At 43.5% G+C, this 20,986-nt stretch overlaps 1 protein-coding gene across 1 annotated transcript in view; it reads left to right on the top strand.

Moving 5' to 3' along the window:
• The first annotated feature begins 645 nt into the window (after positions 1-645).
• LOC129821407 (caveolae-associated protein 2-like) overlaps positions 646-20,986 on the top strand; it is a 31,406-nt gene continuing 11,065 nt past the window's right edge. The window contains exon 1 of the mRNA XM_055879047.1: positions 646-1,353. Within this exon, the coding sequence (XP_055735022.1) occupies positions 793-1,353 (561 nt within the window). The 5' untranslated portion in view covers positions 646-792. The remainder of the gene's footprint in view (positions 1,354-20,986) is intronic.

The raw sequence follows: 20,986 nt of genomic DNA, 5'->3' as shown, positions 1-20,986 counted from the left end.
ATTCTTATCTAATTATCTAGTATGACAAAACGTTTATTTTGACTCTTCTAATTACGTTGATCACCAGTTTATAATAGCATTAAGGCACCTCGGGGGTTTGTGGTATATGGCCAATGTACCACGGCTAAGGGCTGTATCCAGGCACTCCGCATTGCATTTGGTCTAAGAACAACCCTTAGCTATGATATATTGGTCATATGCCACACCCCCGCAGGTCTTACTGCTTAATCAAACAACTCTGAACCCTGCGAACAAACTAGAAACAAACCTGAACCTGGGAGAGAGACATGCACACTGGCATAAACAAATACACAACATCAGAAATGCTCATTGTGTCAAATTGCCCCTCAAACAGACTTTCCAGACAGACAGGCATTGAGAGCAGTCACATGAACACTCACAGTGGCAATCTCTGGCGTAATTTTCTCCAGCAATTTAGGGCTAGACCTGTTACCAGGACAACCATGCCCCTCCCCTCTGGCTTTGGGGGAGGTTTTTAAAAGGGGAGGAGAAAAGTGGGTGTGTGAAATACAACTCTTGCTCTACTACACATTGTAAAAAAAAAAGTTAAAAAAAAGGGGAGGGGAGGGGAGGGGACACCAAAACAACCAAGAGGAGAGAATCCCTCTTCCCTTCTCAGTCCTTCTCTGGAGCAACAACAACAACGTCAACTAACTGACAGAGACTCTTCACACCTCAGAACAAGTCAGTCCACATTATCCCTCCACTTCTAGCCCTCTAACTTACTTAAACCCTTCAAAAGAGGACATTTAACACCTCCACCCTTTGGCCATGGGAGAAGACTCATCGCACGCCGAGCGCAGCAGCAGCAACAGCAGCAGCATTTTGGTCAACCCCCAGCAGTACCAGGCACAGCAAGACAACATGGACCTCCTGGTGTCCAGCTTCAGCTTCAGCCCGAGCCCAGCTCCTTCGTCCCCCACCAACACCCTCTCCAGGCTGGGCTTGAAAACCCCTGGGAGCCACGGACCTGGAAGTCCCACCAGTCCCACGGCCAGGGACCAGGTGAGCGCCATCACAGTGGTGGCTCTACTCGACAAGCTGGTCAACATGCTGGAGGCGGTGCAGGAGAACCAGCAGCGCATGGAGTTGCGTCAGACCGACCTGGAGGGTGCCGTGCGGGGGGTCCAGGGTGACGTGACCCGCCTTTCCAAGAACCACACCAGCACATCCAACAGCGTGAACAAGCTGCTGGAGCGCTCGCACAAGGTCAACACCCACATGAAGGAGGTGCGGGAGCGGCTGGACAAGCAGGCGTCACAGGTGAAGCGGCTGGAGACCAACCATGGGCACCTGCTAAAGAGGAACCACTTCAAAGTTGTCATCTTCCAGGTGGGGATGGAGTGATAGGTTGGATGGATGAGCTTCTGTGTCAGGGGAATAAGGGGAAAGCAGATGTGAGGAATGTGTAAGGGTGCGTAATCTGTGTAGGGGTTGTGAAAAAAAGAAGGGGGAAGAATGTTAAACGTGTTAAAGGTATTTGTTTGTTTGTGTGTCAATTGTGTGAGCGGGAGAACAGAATGTCAAAAATGTTTGTGAGAATGTTGAAAGTATAGTTTGTGTGTGTGTGTGTGTGTGTGTGTGTGTGTGTGTGTGTGTGTGTGTGTGTGTGTGTGTGTGTGTGTGTGTGTGTGTGTGTGTGTGTGTGTGTGTGTGTGTGTGTGTGTGTGTGTGTGTGTGTATCCGTGCATGCGTGAAAGCTAGTGTGCACATTGGGAGTTACTGCAAGGGTACGTAAGAGTGCAGCCTACTCTGTATGTTTGCGTTCTGTGTAGCTGCAATGGGCCTTGGCAGCTGTGTGAAAGTGTGTGAGAGGGAGAAGCAGGATCATCAAATCAAATGCATCTTTATTAATACAGCACATTTCAGACATGGAATGCAATGCAATGTGCTTCACAGGAAAAAAAACATTAAGCGCAATGAGAAAATAAATGTTCATATTTACAACACAACAAACAACAGGATAAAAAACCAAAGAATAACAATAATGACTAAAAAGCCCCTTAATAAGGAAAAGCAAAGGTAAAAAGGTGTGTTTTAAGATCTTTTAGAATAATGTGTACAGTTTCGGCCCCCCTCAGGTTCTCTAGTTCATGGTGGGAAAATGTAACTACAGTATAAAGGGAGTGGTGTTTTGAAGAACTCCATAGGATATGAGAGAGAGGGAGAGGGAGTGTGTGTGTGTGTGTGTGTGTGTGTGTGTGTGTGTGTGTGTGTGTGTGTGTGTGTGTGTGTGTGTGTGTGTGTGTGTGTGTGTGTGTGTGTGTGTGTGTGTGTGTGTGTGTGTGTGTGTGTGTGTGTGTGTGTGTGTGTGTGTGTGTGTGTGTGTGGTTCAAAGAGGGTAATACTCTAGATCTGTCTACAAGATCAAACACCCCCATTATGCATAATGATCTCAAATGTAGTTAAATTAGATTTATGCATTTCCATTGAGTGACTTTATCTTGCTTGTCCTCCTCTGAAGTTAAAAAACCTATTACTTGATAGACAAAATATATTTCTATGAGTAATTGTGTTAATAAAATATAGCTCAGTATTTATTTTACACAATCTTTTTAGTTCGTCATTATCAAGGGTGCCAATAATTTTGGGGGTGACCGTATATATAACATAACAATAAATGTATAACTGTACTGTAAGTCGCTTTGGATGCAAGTGTAATATGTGACTGTGATCCCTGCAGGAATTGAACCCACGACCCTAGCATGATTAATGTCACGCCCTTACCAACTGAGCCAACACATAAAAGGTGTGATCAGGTGATTTTAATACTATTTGCATAGTGTTTCCCAACCATACTCTTTGTTCAGTCGTAGCTCCATTATACCAAATATACTGAATCATTGTGTGGCCAGTATATTCTCTAATGATTGGATAGGGCTCGATATGTGTTCAGTTAGGAAAAGGGTGAGCCATATTGACACAGGCTAAGTCCTAAAAGCTCCTAGGGACTGATCTTATCTGGTTACCCAGGTACTACCGCTGATGTTCAATAGCAACAGGTGCAAATACTGCACATTGGCTCAAACGGCATGACTCTAGTCTAATGGTTGCGCATTTATAGTTGATTATCCACATGTATTTCCTATAGTTGTTCGTTCTGTGTATTTCTGTGTTTCTCTACAGTTATCCTCTCTCTTTGTCAATCTCTCTCTCTCACTTTCTCTCCCCCTGGCTGTTCCTGAACCAATTAACCCCAAGCATGTGAGCAGCCTCGCCACAAACCACCTATCTTTAACATTTGAACATGCAGCTATTCCTCCTTTCTCAGACACCATCAGAGGATGCCATTCTGTCACACACCTCTACAAAGTACACGCTATGAGTCACAAACAACGTGACTCACCGATAAGGCATTTCAATTCTGACTCCACGCCCCTGAGTTCTCTTTTGTCTCTTATTTGCTCCTGGCCTAGAAAAGGTCTCTCCTCTGACTGACGGATTTCTCCACGTATTAATTGAGAACACACATTGCTCTGTACATGCCACCCGAGGTGGAAATGCCACCATGCCGCTCCAAAGGGCGCTCAGTAGATATCCACCGCTCTGGGCCAAAGGAGCACTGACCAGCGCTGCCATGGATAGGCTGACAGGTCCCTGCCGCTCGGCTGCTTTTCTCTACGTAACTGGCTTTAACGAGGCCGGGGGAAACTGTAGTCCTTAATTACTGTAATTTGGCCCATTGTTTGTTTGTGTTTGTGCTCCAGTGCTTTTCCTGTCTCCTTATTCTCCCCCTTCCCAGCCACAGAAGAGGAGTATTTCAATGGCATGTGCTAGTTTCTGTTTGTGACAAAGTAAGTTGTTGATTCCAGGGAGGTGAAAGGTCTTGGATTGGCAAGAGGGTAAACGTTCATTTATATTAAAATGGGAAACAGCGATAGTAACACAATCGTGGTATGCAACACACTTTGCTGGGCAGTTCATATTTGTGTGTGTGTGTTTGTGCATTAGTGTGCGTGCACGTGCATGCGTACATGCATGTGTGCAGGCATCTGTTGTGTGTGCATGCATGCGTGTGTGGGTGTGTGTTTGTGTTCATGCGTCCGTGTGTGTGCATGAATGTGTGCAAATTTCAAGATAAGTAGTAGGATTGGCAAGGTGGTATGGGAAGGGAAGTCCTCTGAGAGCTCATTAGTGTTTATGGGACATTTAATCGTTGAGAGGCATGGAGTGACAACAACAGTGATGACCTTCTATCACACACATTATCAAAACACATTTAAATCCAAATGTATCGAATGAAAACACACTTCATACCCAAACTAAACATGCTGCATCACTAAAACAATACACAGCCTCGTCGAAAGACGTTCTATAACACATTTGACTCATGCAATTTTGTATTACAGTGTATTCGTGCTGGAGAACGCATGGCTGATGTTGTGGGATCTTTGATCTTTCACATTGTATCTGTCATTGTGACGTGTACGCTGGGAGTCGGGAAGCAAGTTCAGGGAAGCTTAAATAAAAAAATTAACATAGAACAAAACAAGAAACACAGGTAGTGTACAGACATGATAATAACAATAACGCCCAGGGAAAGAACCAAAGGGAGTGACATATGTAGGGAAGGTAATCAGGGGAGGTACGGCGCAGTTTAATAATAAAAACCCACCGGAAAACAAAACAATCAATAAATGGGTACAAAACCCGACGCACACCAGACATAACGTGCGCAAGCACTTACAATAAACAATACCGGACAAGGACATGGGGAGAACAGAGGGGTAAATACACAACATGTAATTGATGGAGTTGAAACCAGGTGTGTGGTAAGACAAGACAAAACAAATGGAAAATGAAAGGTGGATCGGCGATGGCTAGAAGAACGTTGCTCGAACAAGGAGAGGGACCGACTTCGGAGGAAGTCGTGACAATAATAATGAGCACCCTGGTGACCTCGAGTGCCGGAGAGGGAGTATACGTGACAGTCATTAGTATTTTTAACTAACATACTGTACTTGAACCGTTTGCATCCTATAAGTAAGAAGGAAACACTTTGGCATCATATATTTTTAGAAATCGGACCATGCAGCTCATCAAATTGAAGAGTTCAGTAGTCAGCTTCAATTCATTAATTATTCAGTTTTATTTTGTTAGCTAACAGACTTTTTACTGCCATTGTCATGGAACTCATGACCAAAGGTCTCTAGGCTTGTCACCATTAGTGGCAATGAGTGAGCACCTGTATTTGTCACACCTGCTCCCGCTCTTCCTCTCTGGTGCTCGAGGTCGCCAGACTGCCTATCATTACGCATACCTGTCCCCTTCATTACGCGCACCTGCGCCTCATTGGACCCACCTGAACTCCATCATTATTTAATTGCCTCCCCTTTATCTGTCTGTTTCCTCTGTTTCATCCCCGTGTCAGCATTGATGTCGTTACTTTGTCCCCTGTCCAGATGCTGTTCCTGTCCTCTTTCATGTCCGTAGTTTATTAAATGTTCTTACTGTACCTGCTTCCTCTCTCCACCGTCAATCTTCACAGTATTAGGGTTTATTTAACTTCTTATGGCTGCATGGCGGTGCCGGTACACTTATGACAACAGCCACTTCAAGTGCAGGGCGCGAAATTCAAAATATATATATTTTTAATATTTAACTTTCTCACATTAACAATTCCAATACAGCAAATGAAAGGTACACATCTTGTGAATCCAGCCAACATGTCCAATTTTTTAAATGTTTTACAGCGAAAACAGCACGTATATTTATGTTAGCTCACCACCAAATACAAAAAAGGACAGACATTTTTCACAGCACAGGTAGCATGCACAAAGCCAACCTAACTAACCAAGAACCAACCAAACTAACCAACAAACAACTTCATCAGATGACAGTCTTATAACATGTTATACAATAAATCTATGTTTTGTTCGAAAAATGTGCATATTTCAGGTATAAATCATAGTTTACATTGCAGCTACAATCAGAAATTGCACCGAAAGCAGCCATAATAATTACAGACACCAACGTCAAATACCTAATTACTGATCATAAAACATTTCTGAAAAATACATAGTGTACAGCAAATGAAAGACAGGCATCTTGTGATTCCAGCCAATATTTCCGATTTATTAAGTGTTTTACAGCGAAAACACAATATAGCGTTATATTAGCTTACCACAATAGCCAGAAAGACAAGCCATTTCCCAGTAGCAAAAGGTTAGCAATCGTAACAAACCAGTAAAAGATATATATTTTTTGACTAACCTTGATATTCTTCATCAGATGACAGTCCTATAACATCAGGTTATACATACACTTATGTTTTGTTCGAAAATGTGCATATTTAGAGCTGAAATCAGTGGTTACACATTGTGCTAACTTAGCTACTTTTTCCACAACGTCTAAACAGCAACAATATTTTTCTGACACACATATTCTGACCAAATAGCTATTCATAAACATAACTTAAAAATACATGTTGTATAGGAAATGATAGATCCATTAGTTCTTAATGAAATCGCAGTGTTAGAATTCTAAAAAATAACTTCATTACGACATCCAGCTTCGGTATAGGTGAGTACACAAACGTTGGGCGCCGACGACTAGTTCACATGCACGACAGATATATGAAATAGCATCATAAAATGTTTCTTACTTTTGGTGATCTTCCATCAGAATGTTGGACAAGGTGTCCTTTGTCCAGAACAGTCATTGTTTGGATTTAGAACGTTCACTTTCCCTCTTCATTTAGCACGCGCACTAGCCAAGTGGCACGAATCGCTCCATCGTCAACAAAGTCAGAGAACGGAACACGGCAAAACTCCCGAAAAATGTTCAATAATCTGATGAAACTATATTGAAAAAACATACTTTACGATGATATGGTCACATGTATCAAATAAAATCAAAGCCGGAGATATTAGTCGCCTATAACGGCAGCTAAACAGAAGGCAAATCCAAGTCCCCTCTCGCGCCTCCAGAAAACAGGAAATGGGCGGACACGTCATACAAAGAGCCTGTATTCCACTTCAGACCAAGATAAACACTAAATTTCTTCTCTCACCACCTCTTGACATCCAGGGGAAGGTCTATGAAGTGCACGTATACTCTTACGTATCATGCCCATTTATAGGCAGGAAGTAGAACAGACCCCAATTTCAGACTTTCCACTTCCTGGTCAGGAAGTTTGTGCCAAATGAGTTCTGTTTGACTCACAGATATAATTCAAACGGTTTTAGAAACTAGAGAGTGTTTTCTATCCAATAGTAATAATAATATGCATATTGTACGAGCAAGAATTGAGTACGAGGCCGTTTGAAATGGGCACCTTTAATCAGAGCTACTCAAAATTCTAAATCCACACAACGATTGTTCTTGACAAAGGACCCCTTGTCCAACATTCTGATGAAAGATCAGCAAAAGTAAGAAACATTTTATGATGCTATTTCATATATCTGTCGTACATGTGAACTAGTCGTCGGCTCCCAACTTTTGGGTACTCTAGCTATACCGAAGCTGGATGTCGTAATGAAGTTATTTTTTAGAATTCTAACACTGCGATTTCATTAAGAACTAATGGATCTATCATTTCCTATACAACATGTATTTTTTAGTTATGTTTATGAATAGCTATTTGGTCAGAATATGTGTGTCAGAAAAAGTGTCAGAAAAATATCCGGACATTGTGGAAAAAGTAACTACGATAGCAACATGTATAACCACTGATTTCAGCTCTAAATATGCACATTTTCGAACAAAACATAAGTGTATGTATAACCTGATGTTATAGGACTGTCATCTGATGAAGAATATCAAGGTTAGTCCAAAATTATCTTTTACTGGTTTGTTACGATTGCTAACTTTTACTGCTGGGAAATGGCTTGTGTTTCTGGCTATTGTGGTAAGCTAATATAACGCTATATTGTGTTTTCGCTGTAAAACACTTAATAAATCGGAAATATTGGCTGGAATCACAAGATGCCTGTCTTTCATTTGCTGTACACTATGTATTTTTCAGAAATGTTTTATGATGAGTAATTAGGTATTTGACGTTGGTGTCTGTAATTATTCTGGCTGCTTTCGGTGCAATTTCTGATTGTAGCTGCAATGTAAACTATGATTTATACCTGAAATATGCACATTTTTCAAACAAAACATAGATTTATTGAATAACATTTTATAAGACTGTCATCTGATGAAGTCGTTTGTTGGTTAGTTTGGTTGGTTCTTGGTTAGTTAGGTTGGCTTTGTGCATACTACCTGTGCTGTGAAAAATGTCTGTCCTTTTTTGTATTTGGTGGTGAGCTAACATAAATATACGTGCTGTTTTTGTTGTAAAACATTTAAAACATCTTTTGGCTGGATTCACAAGATGTGTTCCTTTCATTTGCTGTATTGGACTTGTTAATGTGTGAAAGTTAAATATTTAAAAAATATATATTTTGAATTTCGCGCCCTGCACTTGAGCTGGCTGTTGTCATAAGTGTACCGACGTCGGGCTTGCAGCCAGAAGAAGTTAATTAATAGTACATGACAGTATATATATCATGCTTTATGTTTCTACTTTACATACATACATTTTCTGTTAGAGCTGTCGCTCTCCTCATCCTCAGAAGAGGTGAGGAGAGAAGGATCTTCGGACCAAAATGCGGAGTTAGGGAAATAAGCCATTTTTATTACACATACGACGTAGACTAAACAAAACAAAACACTTTCAAAACTACAAAATAAGAAAACGACGTACAACGGAACCTGAACATAAACTTACATGGACAAACGTAAACTTACGAACAGGAACGAACATCAAAACGAACGAACAGCAAAACAGCTCCAAATGTGAAAAAACATCGACAACACGATAGACATCACAGGAGACAATCACCCACAAACACACAGTGATAATGCCCTACCTAAATATGACTCTTGATTAGAGGAAAATGCAAACCACCTGCCTCTAATCAAGAGCCATACCAGGCAAACCAAAACCAACATAGAAACGAATAACATAGACTGCCCACCCAAAACACATGCCCTGACCATAAACACATAAAAACAACATAAAACAGGTCAGGACTGTTACAGTACCCCCCCCTCAAGATGCGCACGCCGGGCGCACAAGCACAAAGTCCAGGGGAGGGTCCGGGTGGGCAGTTGACCACGGTGGTGGTTCCGGCTCAGGACGCTGTCCCCTTACCACCTTAGTCACTCCCCTCTTCTGTCTACCCCTTCTAATGACCACCCTAAAACCACTTTCCCCTAAATAAACGGCCAACACCGGAACAAGGGGCAGCACCGGGACAAGGGGCAGCACCGGGACAAGGGGCAGCACCGGAACAAGGGGCAGCACCAGGATAAGGGGCAGCACCAGGATAAGGGGCAGCACCGGGACAAGGGGCAGCACCGGGACAAGGGGCAGCACCGGGACAAGGGGCAGCACCGGGACAAGGGGCAACACCGGGACAAGGGGCAGATCCCGGCTGAAGGACTCTGGCAGGTCCTGTTTGGACGGCTCTGGCAGGTCCATGCAGGCTGACGGCTCTCGACGCTCATGGCAGACTGACGGCTCTCTACGCTCATGGCAGGCTGACGGCTCTCGACGCTCATGGCAGGCTGACGGCTCTCGACGCTCATGGCGCTCTGACGGCTCTGGCTGCTCATGGCTCTCTGACGGCTCTGGCTGCTCATGGCTCACTGACGGCTCTGGCTGCTCATGGCTCACTGACGGCTCTGGCTGCTCATGGCTCGCTGGCGGCTCTGGCAGATCCTGTCTGGTTGGCGGCTCTGGCAGATCCTGTCTGGTTGGCGGCTCTGGCAGATCCCGTCTGGTTGGCGGCTCTGGCAGATCCTGTCTGGTTGGCGGCTCTGGCAGATCCTGTCTGGCGGGCGGCTCTAGCGGCTCCTGTCTGGCTGACGGCTCTAGCGGCTCCTGTCTGGCCGACGGCTCTGTAGGCTCATGGCAGACGGGCGGCTTTGCAGGCTCATGGCAGACGGGCGGCTTTGCAGGCTCCTGGCAGACGGATGGCTCAGATGGCGCTGGGGAGACGGATGGCTCAGATGGCGCTGGGGAGACGGATGGCTCAGATGGCGCTGGGGAGACGGATGGCTCTGGCCGGATATGGCGCACTGTAGACCTGGTGCGTGGTGCCGGAACTGGAGGCACCGTGCTAATGACAAGCACCTTCCTACTAGTGCGGGGAGCAGGGACAGGGCACACTGTATTCTCAAAGCCTACTCTATCCCTGATGCGTGGTACCGGCACTGGTGACGCCGGGCTGAGGACAAGCACATCAGGATTAGTAGGGGGAGAATATACAGTGTGTACAGGGCTCTGGAGACGCACTGGTAGCTTAGTGCGTGGGCCCGGAACTGGAGGCACCGGGCTAAATACACGCACCACAGGGAGAGTGCGTGGAGGAGGAACAGGGCTCAGGATACGCACTGGTAGCCTAGTGCATAGTGTAGACACTGTAGGTACTAGGCTGGGGCGGGGAGGTGGTGCCGGAAATACCGGACCGTGGAGGCGTACTGGCACTCTTGAGCATTGAACCTGCCCAACCTTACCTGGTTGAATGCTCCCGGTTGCCCGACCAGTGCGGGGAGGTGGAATAACCCGCACCGGCCTATGTAGGCGAACCGGGGAAACCATGCGTAAGGCAGGTGCCATGTATGCCGGCCCGAGGAGACGCACTGGAGACCAGACGCGTTGAGCCGGCCTCATGACACCTGGCTCAATGCCCAATCTAGCCCTCCCAGTGCGGGGAGGTGGAATAACCCGCACTGGGCTATGCACTCGTACAGGAGACACCGTGCGCTCTACTGCGTAACACGGCGCCTGCCCGTACTCCCGCTCTCCACGGTAAGCCTGGGAAGTGGGCGCAGGTCTCCTACCTGCCCTTGGCCCACTACCCTTTAGCCCCCCCCCCCAAGAAATTTTTGGGAGTTACTCACGGGCTTTTTCGGCTTCCGTGCCAGACGCGTTCCCTCATAGCTCCGGTTCCTCTCTCCGGTAGCCTCCGCTCTCCTCAGTGCCTCCAGCTGTTCCCATGGAAGGCGATCCCTCCCAGCCAGGATCTCCTCCCAAGTGTAGCAACCCTTTCCGTCCAAAACATCGTCCCATGTCCATTGCTCCTTCTTTTCCTGTCCCTTTCTCCTTTGACTCCGCTGCTTGGCTCTGGGTTGGTGGGTGATTCTGTTAGAGCTGTCGCTCTCCTCATCCTCAGAAGAGGTGAGGAGAGAAGGATCTTCGGACCAAAATGCGGAGTTAGGGAAATAAGCCATTTTTATTACACATACGACGTAGACTAAACAAAACAAAACACTTTCAAAACTACAAAATAAGAAAACGACGTACAACGGAACCTGAACATAAACTTACATGGACAAACGTAAACTTACGAACAGGAACGAACATCAAAACGAACGAACAGCAAAACAGCTCCAAATGTGAAAAAACATCGACAACACGATAGACATCACAGGAGACAATCACCCACAAACACACAGTGATAATGCCCTACCTAAATATGACTCTTGATTAGAGGAAAATGCAAACCACCTGCCTCTAATCAAGAGCCATACCAGGCAAACCAAAACCAACATAGAAACGAATAACATAGACTGCCCACCCAAAACACATGCCCTGACCATAAACACATAAAAACAACATAAAACAGGTCAGGACTGTTACATTTTCACTATGTACTGTAGTTCTAAAAATCTGTAGTAGAAAAACCAGCTTAAAATCTATAGGTTTACCAAACGGTTTAGTGATTATCATTTAAAAGTAGTCAGATTAACTTCTTTTAACAAATGAGAAGACAATCATATCAAAATGAACGTGAACATTGCGTTGCGAAAGGCAATTACTTTATATGAGCATGTATTTTAATGTGAAACATGTATTTCTAGAGGAAACACCAATTACGTTTGGTGAAAAAGAGACTATCATCTTAGTCAACTGAAAATGTGCTTAAAGATTTGCAACAACTGCCTTTTTGATTATCTGTTTTGAGCTTTGTACTAAGAGTTGTGAACATTGTACCACACACTTTTGAAAATTGCACCAAAGTGACTGGAAAAAAACTGTAACTTGCCAATCAGTTACAGTCCCTATTACACTCTCATATCCTTCTAATATCCATGATCCACAAGGTTGATATAGTGTAGACGTGTGTTATTCATAGTATGCATAGTCAACTCTACAGCGTCTATGTTATACAGCAAATCTATTTCCACAGGTCCAAGCACAAGACCAAAACTGTCCTGAGGGTATAGCCATGAATTGTGTGTGTGTGTGTGTGTGTGTGTGCGTGTGCGCGCGCACGCGTGCGTGCGTGCGTGGGTACGTGCCAAGATCTCAAAGGTGTTTTGTTTCAGTAGGCAGGGCTCACGTACAAATACCCTCTCCTTCCAATAATTTTGTTTTTGTCTCTCTCTCAAACAACAAAGCCTTTTGTTTCCTTATCCCCCGATGTGCATGGATGAGTTTTGTTCAGTGACAGCTACCGCAACATGAATGTGGGCCTTGAATCCCAACACTCATCTGTCTTGTGTTCATAGGCACCAAACGGAAGAAAACAGACTGAAACAGGGAGGGACTATCACTCATTTGCACTCAGTTGCATAATCAAACATTTAAAAAATAAAATGTTGCGTGCCCTAGTCTATTGAATATGACCCTGTTTCTGTCATGACACCTAATATGTCTGTCCCTGTCTGTGGAGCCAGAAAGACCTGCAGACTTAAATGAACAAATATGTTTGTTTACCCTGTGGCTCCTCCCTTTGTCATCGTTCTCATTTTCCCTTTGTGGTTCATTCCTCTGTTAATCTCCCTCTTTTTGAACAGGCTACGGTGAGAGAGAAGTCCAAAAAAAAGAAAGAGGGAAGGAGAGAGAGAGAGAGGTGGAAAATAGAGAGTTAAAGAGAAAAAAAGACAACAGAGAGAGGTGGACAGAGTTAAAGAGCTGAAAAGAAAAGTTCAGGAATAGAAAAGGGGAAGGAGGTATGTGAAGGCAATTAGACAAAATGAAAACACGAGGAGAGGTTGACATGAAGTAATTACTGTTCATTTTTTTTTATTGTTTATTACAATTTAGTTTAATATCTATTTCATTTGCTTTGGCAATGTAAATATATGTTTCCCATGCCAATAAAGCCCCTTAAATTGAAATTGAGAGTGAGAGAGCGAGAGGCTTCTTTAATGTATTTGTCTTGAGGAGTGTTAGTTATTTCTACCCTGAGTCCTGCTCTTTTGCCTTTCACCAATTCAGGTTTGACAACTACATGCGTTTCAGTCTCCTAAGACATTGTGCATACTGCCAATGGCTGTCAATGATTCCTTGTGTGCATGGGTGGTGTGACAACCCCGGGTTACTTTGTTGCACTCAGGGATGTGCATACATGACAAAATATAATTAGAAAATACAAAATACCATAAAGATCAATGTATCAAACTAAACTGTAGAATGCATGTATTTTGTCATGTGTTTAATTCAAATGCATGTGTTTTGCATTTGAAAATACAAAAATAAATGTGCAAGTAGCCAGCCCAAACAGCAAAAATATTCTCAGTAACAGTTACAGAAACATTTCACTTGCTATGACTATGATATGTTGTCGTTTATCTACCTTTGTTGAGCAAGTCACTCTGTCTGCTAACTGACAAAAATGTAAATGTATATTCTAAAATGAACTACAAAGCCCACTGGGTATTATCAGAGCCATGTATTTAGAGGAGTGGTCACCAACCTTTTCTGATTCAAGAGGCAACCCGAGATCTACCACTCAGATTTTTTTTTAACATAACTAAAAACGTCATTATGGCCGAGTTTGTACCTTTAGACACATGAAATGGTTCAAAATGGGATCACTTCCCCTACCCGTCGTGCAGTACAGCTGAATTGGGTGCACCTAATGCCAATAGCGCGAGACTAATTCAAAATATAGGAACGCAAGTCTTTAGTGTTGGGTTTTTACAGAAATGTTTGGCGATTGACTAAGAACGCCTTGGAGATCGACCAGTCACTCACGATCGACAAAATGTGAATGTCTATAAAAATGTGTATTTTGAAAATACCAATTACAGCTCTCGAAAGTATCTTGTTACAAAACACATTGGACTGTAGTTCAGCCCAGTTTAATATCAATTACAAAATACTCAGAAGTAATTGAAATACATACAGTATTTCAATTACATGCAACAGAAGTACTGCCCATCTCTGGTTGCGCTTTCAATTCTCTATTGAAACACTATCACCTAAGGGACAGTATAAGCGTAATGGAAACAAGCCCAAGCTATTGTATTATTCAATAAATACTTAAATCATACTTTCTTTTGGACCAAGTTAAGTCCATTTGTATGCTGTGAGGGCTAGAATTCAACAGTTCAGTTAAGGTATCAAGATATAATTTTTTATTTTCCTATAATCGCAAAGGAAAAGAGTCCTTATAGACCCATAACTCCCAGAAGTGTGTGTGTCATGACTCTTACGCACACACACCACGAGCGATTTGGTTATGTTCCACATGCAGGTGGCGACTTTTCTAAAAGGGATCACTGAATCTAATTGGTGGAGAAGAGGTGACTGGGGGAGACCAGCGAGGGATCAAACCAAGCCATAGAGTTAGGAAAGAATTGTCATTTGTGAGTGGCCTCAATCCAGATGGGATTCATGTGAGTTACCTTGCTTCTCTTTGACATTTGAACAGAGGCACAGGCAGCCATTCATCCACACTCCCAGGACAAAGTCTCAAGGTCCAAAAGATAGGGGCTGAGGAAAGCAAAAACAATAGCCCACTTTTACTGTTTTTTATTCAAACCAACTAGGGCTCGAGACAATTCATGGAGTTCTCTGCTTCGATTTGACCTTTGACCTCGCGTAGACGATTCCAAGTAAAAACCAAGTAAACAATGCAACAATCAAGAACTACTCTGACAACAAAAAAGTGTATTATCTCCATAGCTGCTTATCGACACAATGGCCATGATATACGCCCACGCCATTGTCCTGAAACAATGCTAAGAACAGAGCAAGTTCAATGTGCAAAATGGCTAACAAGATTAGCATAGGCATCCCATAGCTCGGCATGTCAGCAGGATGTTTTGATGCCACTCTACGCACCGGCATTGAGTTGGTTAGCACGTTAGCAGCTTGAGCTTGGAGTTGAATTGGGCATTGTATTTTTGTAATTGCATAAGCTCAGTCATGCCTTTTTTTTTTTTTGTCCCATTCGGTAGGGGTGGGGAAGAGGCCCTGAAACTTGTTGTGCCATCCTGTGTGGTCACTTAACGGGTAGGCATGATGAGTCACTATGTTGTATTGACTTGAAATACGGTAAACTACGTAATGCTGACATGAGCGTGACATAACACCCAGGATGCTTCATATCAAGTCTATGACAGTTGTCTTCAGTAGACATGCAAATCTGTCTTTACCTCAGTTCATAATGGCTGTTCAATCAGAAAACCATCATGTGACGGGGTTGTTTTGCCAGTGTGTGTGTCTGTTTGTCTGTGTGTCTTTGTGTGTGTGCGCGGTTGCTTGCATGTACTGGTATGTGTGTGTTTCCCCCGTTCATTGTTTTGCCAGTGTGTGTGCCCATGTGTGTTAACCTGTTTCCCGTTTCCCCTGGTAATGTACTGTATGTTGTACTAAGGTATCAGCCAATCACATGGCTGATCTCTTCACACGCCAAACGACAGAAAACCCATTTCCTTCCTTCCTACTGCCCTGTCGACACAGGGGGAATAAATGTTACGTAACGCTGGGATGTACCCAGTGGAATCCCACAATGCTTTGCGGCAGGCTAATCAAAGCACATGCAGATGAAGTCAAATTTCCATGGAAAGAGGCTCAGGGAGGAGGCTCCAGGTTTGTTATTTTCCCAGGACAAGGGGACGTGATGACACTAATGTCGGGAGGGGGAGGAGGAGGTGGCTGTGTAGATAAAGTGGAAATGAAGGGACTGAGATGGAGGAAGGGTGAAAAGGTGAAGAAAAAAAGAGAGTGGCGTAAATACAGAGAGACAGAGACAGTGAGAAGAGAAAAGAAGTGCGTTCGAAATGAGTTCGATGACTTTTGGTTTGTGCCCAAGTTGTGTGTCGAGTTCATCCCTTGAGGGGATGCGTTAATACGTTTGTTTGAATGTCCACCGAGCCTTCTTCCTCTCAATCCATTCAAGCCACACAATAACAGAGCAATCAACCAAGTATCTCTGAGGACTCCGACTTAGTTTGTCTTAGTTTCTCTGTTGTCTTCTTTCTCCTTCCTTTGAGCACCTCCCATGCCTCTCTCCTGAAAAAGTGTGTGTGTGTGTGTGTGTGTGTGTGTGTGTGTGTGTGTGTGTGTGTGTGTGTGTGTGTGTGTGTGTGTGTGTGTGTGTGTGTGTGTGTGTGTGTGTGTGTGTGTGTGTGTGTGTGTGGGTGTGTGTGTGTGTGTGTGGGTGTGTGTGTGTGTGTATATGTGCCACTGTGTGTTGGTAAGTAAGTGATGTGACGTGGTGCCCTCTCGTTGACGGAGTCCCCAGTTGGCACCTGACTCATTGTGCCAACCCACCTGTGCCAACCGCTGCCCCACGGGAATCAACCTCCTAGTAGATTTGTGGAGTCCTCAGAAAATACACCTGTTCTCCATGAAGTCTATGTATGAGGCCCAAATGGCACCCTGTTCCCCATCGCGTTATATTCCCTACACACACCTGACTAAATATGGAATAGGGTGTCATTTGGCAGCCCCTCAAAAAAGCATTCAGGATAGATAGACCCTCGCTTCACGGCTTGTTTTCGTGTGGTTTGGTGTTGTAGAGACAGGGCTTGGTTTTAAATGTAGGCTATGCAATCTGGGTAAGGGAAATGTTAAGCTAATGTATTACCCTAGAGATATGACAGTTAATACACCGGTAGGCTAGATGAGCTAGGTGGATAATGCAATCCCAAGAATACACACATGCATACACAGACATGTGCACAGGCACACACCCACACACACACACGCAATAGAGGAACGACAGTACTTTAAGTGTGCCTCTTGAATGACTTGAGATCCAAACTATTTTTGTTGTTGTTGTGTCACCGTATCAAATGGGGACACAGACGGAAGTGGCTTGTTGCTGCCAGACTCCTTGCTGAGCTCATCAAGCCAGTGATGACACTATCGTGCCACACCCATACTTCTTCTAAAGAACATAAAGAGTCTGCAGGATTGGCTTACATTGCCCCCTTCGTCAACTCAGAGTAGCTGGTCTGTCTATCTCAGGGGACCTTTCTGAAGAGCTACAGTGTGCTGGGTGTGCAGGCTTTTTATCCAGCTCTGCTCAAACAAAGTTGAGTTAATATAATCAGGTTTGTTGGATCAGGGTTGGAGCAAATACCTGCACAATTGAACAATTAAGTTTAGATTAGTGAAGCAAAAGCATCTCAATGATCGTATAGGCCGTCATTGTAAAGAAGAATTTGTTCTTAAATGACTTGCCTAATTAAAGAAAAGTTAAAGAAAAAAAATAATGTAAATGACACACACACACACAATTATTGTAGGCATCCTGAGTGGCGCAGCGGTCTAAGGCACTGCATCTCAGTGCCAGAGGCGTCACTACAGTCCCTGGTTTGAATCTAGGCCGTATCACATCTGGTCATGATTGGGAGTCCCATAGGCCGGTGCACAATTGGCCTAGCGTCGTCCATGTTTGGCCGGGTGTAGGCCATCATTGCAAATAAGAATTTCTTCTTAACTGACTTGCCTAGTTAAAAAAAGGTTAAATAAAAAAATATCCACTAATAAGTTGAGAGTCCCAGTTTAAACGTTCCAATTACAATAGGTCCCATGCTGGGTCATAGTGTGAGGTCCAATGATGTGTTTGAATACACGCACAGCCTCACAACTGGACACACACACTGCACAGGTAGGTCACATCAATAAATGGGTTTCTGTTATCATTTACACACCTTATGTCAATGCCTTACATCTATTTGTAGAGAAGGCTGTTAAAACAACAGCCAGTTATTCATAATTAAATTCCTTCTCAAGCATTAAAGTCCCTCTCAAGCATGTTCAGCAGTGATTTTAGCATGTAAATCTTGACGGGACAAACTCCTCCATTTTTTGTTGTTGATGCATGCCATAAAATCCACAACACAACACTAAAACATATATTAATTGCACTATAACGATGACAAACGGTGCCCAAAAACTGTTAGGGCCTACATAAATCTGTCCCAACAGCAGAGTTTTCTTTTCAGCACCATGTGAATTCTTACCCCTTCTACACCTGGCTATCAGTGAAGCCTTGTCTGGCAGCGAAACAGTTCATTCAGCCTCGTTTACTGCCTTTTAAAAAACATCCTGTAGCTGATATGGCTGACTTGCTTATACAAATGTGGTTTCTACTGACAATTGAGATGTACAAACTATGGCAGAAGGGGACAACGAGCAGATTAGAGGCAATCCATCGTTTTGATTAAGACAATGAGCGAGCTAGGAAAGATGTAGTTAATATGATTCTTACAGTGTTCTCCCTGTACACCAAGTCAGAACCATAGGATAAATAAAGGGGGCATATAAGCAGACAATGAAATTGCTTAGAAAATTCAATGAAGGCATTTCTCTAAAACAGGCTATTGGCTACATGTGCACCACCAAGTCAGAACAGTAGAATCAGTTAGACGGGGGAAAGGGACCAAATTAGGCACATGGGATACTAACAGCTTACTACACAACATACACGTATAATTACTTTCTTAGCTACAGTATGCATTTCTCCCTGGCATATTACATCATTATGCAGCAGCATACACACTATTTTGGGACTCACCTTGTGCTGTGCTGACTTGAACAGCAAGGTGGAGCGGCAGTCCTTCGTCTGGCATTCTCTGGATTCATGGTATTTTCAAGACAACTGTGAACACAGTTAATCAGGACATCAGTGATCTTCATGTCGGAGCTCTAGAAGGTGGTCCGAGTTCCCGACTTGGAATTCCGAGTTGGATGACCGTTCAAAACGTCTTTTCCCAGTCGGAGCTCGTTTTTTTCCGTGTTCCCAGTTGTCTTGAACTCACTGTGGCCTGAGATTTCCCAGTTCCAAGTTTCCAGTTGTTTTGAACACAGCAGAAGTCATGCTGGATTGACAGCATGGGTCATGTATTTAACCTTTTCCGTCCCTTCATGTTGAATGTTTATCCTTTTAAGCTTGGAAAACAGACCCTTAAACCCAGACTTGGACAACACAGTGACTCCACTGAATAGCAGGCTAGTGATTGCTTTGCATTGCTGATTCCTTCCAAACCACTCATTGTTGAATTTGTGATTTCCAACTTGTTGTGTAATGTCCAATGGCCAATCCTTCTTTTGACAAGGATTGAAAAGGATTTGCCAGTAGATTGTCGACTTGATTCATGATGATGACTGCTGGCTTGCTAGCTAAGATTTGGAAAGTATGTTGACGTGATCAATCCAATCAAAGCTACGGTAGATATAATGTGATTTGACATTCTTTTATCTGTGGTCAGTGACATTGAGCCTTCTTGGATGGGCACTTCTAATGTAAATCTATGGCAGCACCCAAGGGACTTGAATTTTCAAGCTCTACTCATAGATGTTGCAGAGTGACAGAGCACTGAGCCAATCACGTCGCAACTAGAGAACATTACCAACCCCTATGCTCCAGATTGTCTGCTGGCTGCCCCACCACCACAGAAAGAACTGAGCTAGGCTGAAACACCTGCATTTTGGAACTGCCTTGGTCAAGAAAGCAAAAAAGAGAACATGTTTGCATTGAACTTTATTAACTCAATTATTTTATTTTTTTACATTGTTTGCAAAACGACATGTATTAAAACGTCTTTGGGGTAGGGGGCAGTATTTTCACGTCCGGATGAAAAGCATGCCAGAGTAAACGGCCTGATACAAAGCCATGAAAGCTAAAATATGGATATTCTTAGTAGATTTTGATAGAAAACACTCTGACGTTTCTAAAACTGTTTGAATGATGTCTGTGAGTATACTCATCAGGCAGGCAAAAACCTGAGAAAGAATCCAACCAGGAAGTGAGAAATCTGAGGTTGGTCAATTTTCAACTCAGCTCCTATTGAAGATACAGTGGGATATTGGTAATGTTGCACTTCCTAAGGCTTCCACTAGATGTCAACAGCCGTTAGAACCTTGTCTGATGCCTCTACTGTTTAATGGGGCCGAAGGAGAGAGGATTGAGTCAGGTCTGCCATGACCTGAACATGCTCTGACCATGCACATTCACGTGAGAGCGAGCTCTGTTCCATCGCAATTCTGAAGACACAGGAATACTCCGGTTGGAACATTATTGAAGAATTATGTTAAAAACATCCTAAAGATTGATTCAATACTTCGTTTGTCATTATTTTACGGACTGTAATATAACTTTTTTAACTTTTGGTCTGTACTTTCCACTGGACCTTTACGGAAAAAGCAAACCATGCAATAATCTGAGGTCGGCGCTCAGAGCCCAATCAAGAGAAAAAAATATCCGCCATATTGTGCAGTCAACAGAAGTCAGAAATAACATTATAAATATTCACTTACCTTTGATGATCTTCATCAGAATGCACTCCCAAGAATCCCAGTTCCACAATAAATGTTTGATTTGTTCAATAATGTCCATCATTTATGTCCAAATAGCTACTTTTGTTACCGCTTTTGGTAAACAAATCAAAACTCACGAAGCGCGTTCACTAGTTTCAAATGAAATGTCAAAAAGTTCCGTTACAGTCCGTAGAAACATGTCAAACGATGTATAGAATCAATCTTTAGGATGTTTTTAACATAAATCTTCAATAATTTTCCAACCGGAGAATTCCTTTGTCTTCAGAAAAAGCAAATGGAACGGAAGCTACCTCTCATGTGAAAGCGCGTGACCATCTCCTGGCACTCTGCCAGACCTCTGACTCAATCCCCTCTCATTCAGCCCCCCTTTACAGTAGAAGCCTCAAACACACTGTATCTTCAATAGGGGCTCATTTGAAAATCGACCAACCTCAGATTTCCCAC

Source organism: Salvelinus fontinalis, chromosome 23, assembly GCF_029448725.1.
Source record: "Salvelinus fontinalis isolate EN_2023a chromosome 23, ASM2944872v1, whole genome shotgun sequence".
Taxonomy (NCBI): Eukaryota; Metazoa; Chordata; class Actinopteri; order Salmoniformes; family Salmonidae; genus Salvelinus; species Salvelinus fontinalis.
The sequence above is the reverse complement of the archived record's forward strand: the minus strand, read 5'-3'. Positions and strand labels throughout refer to the sequence as shown.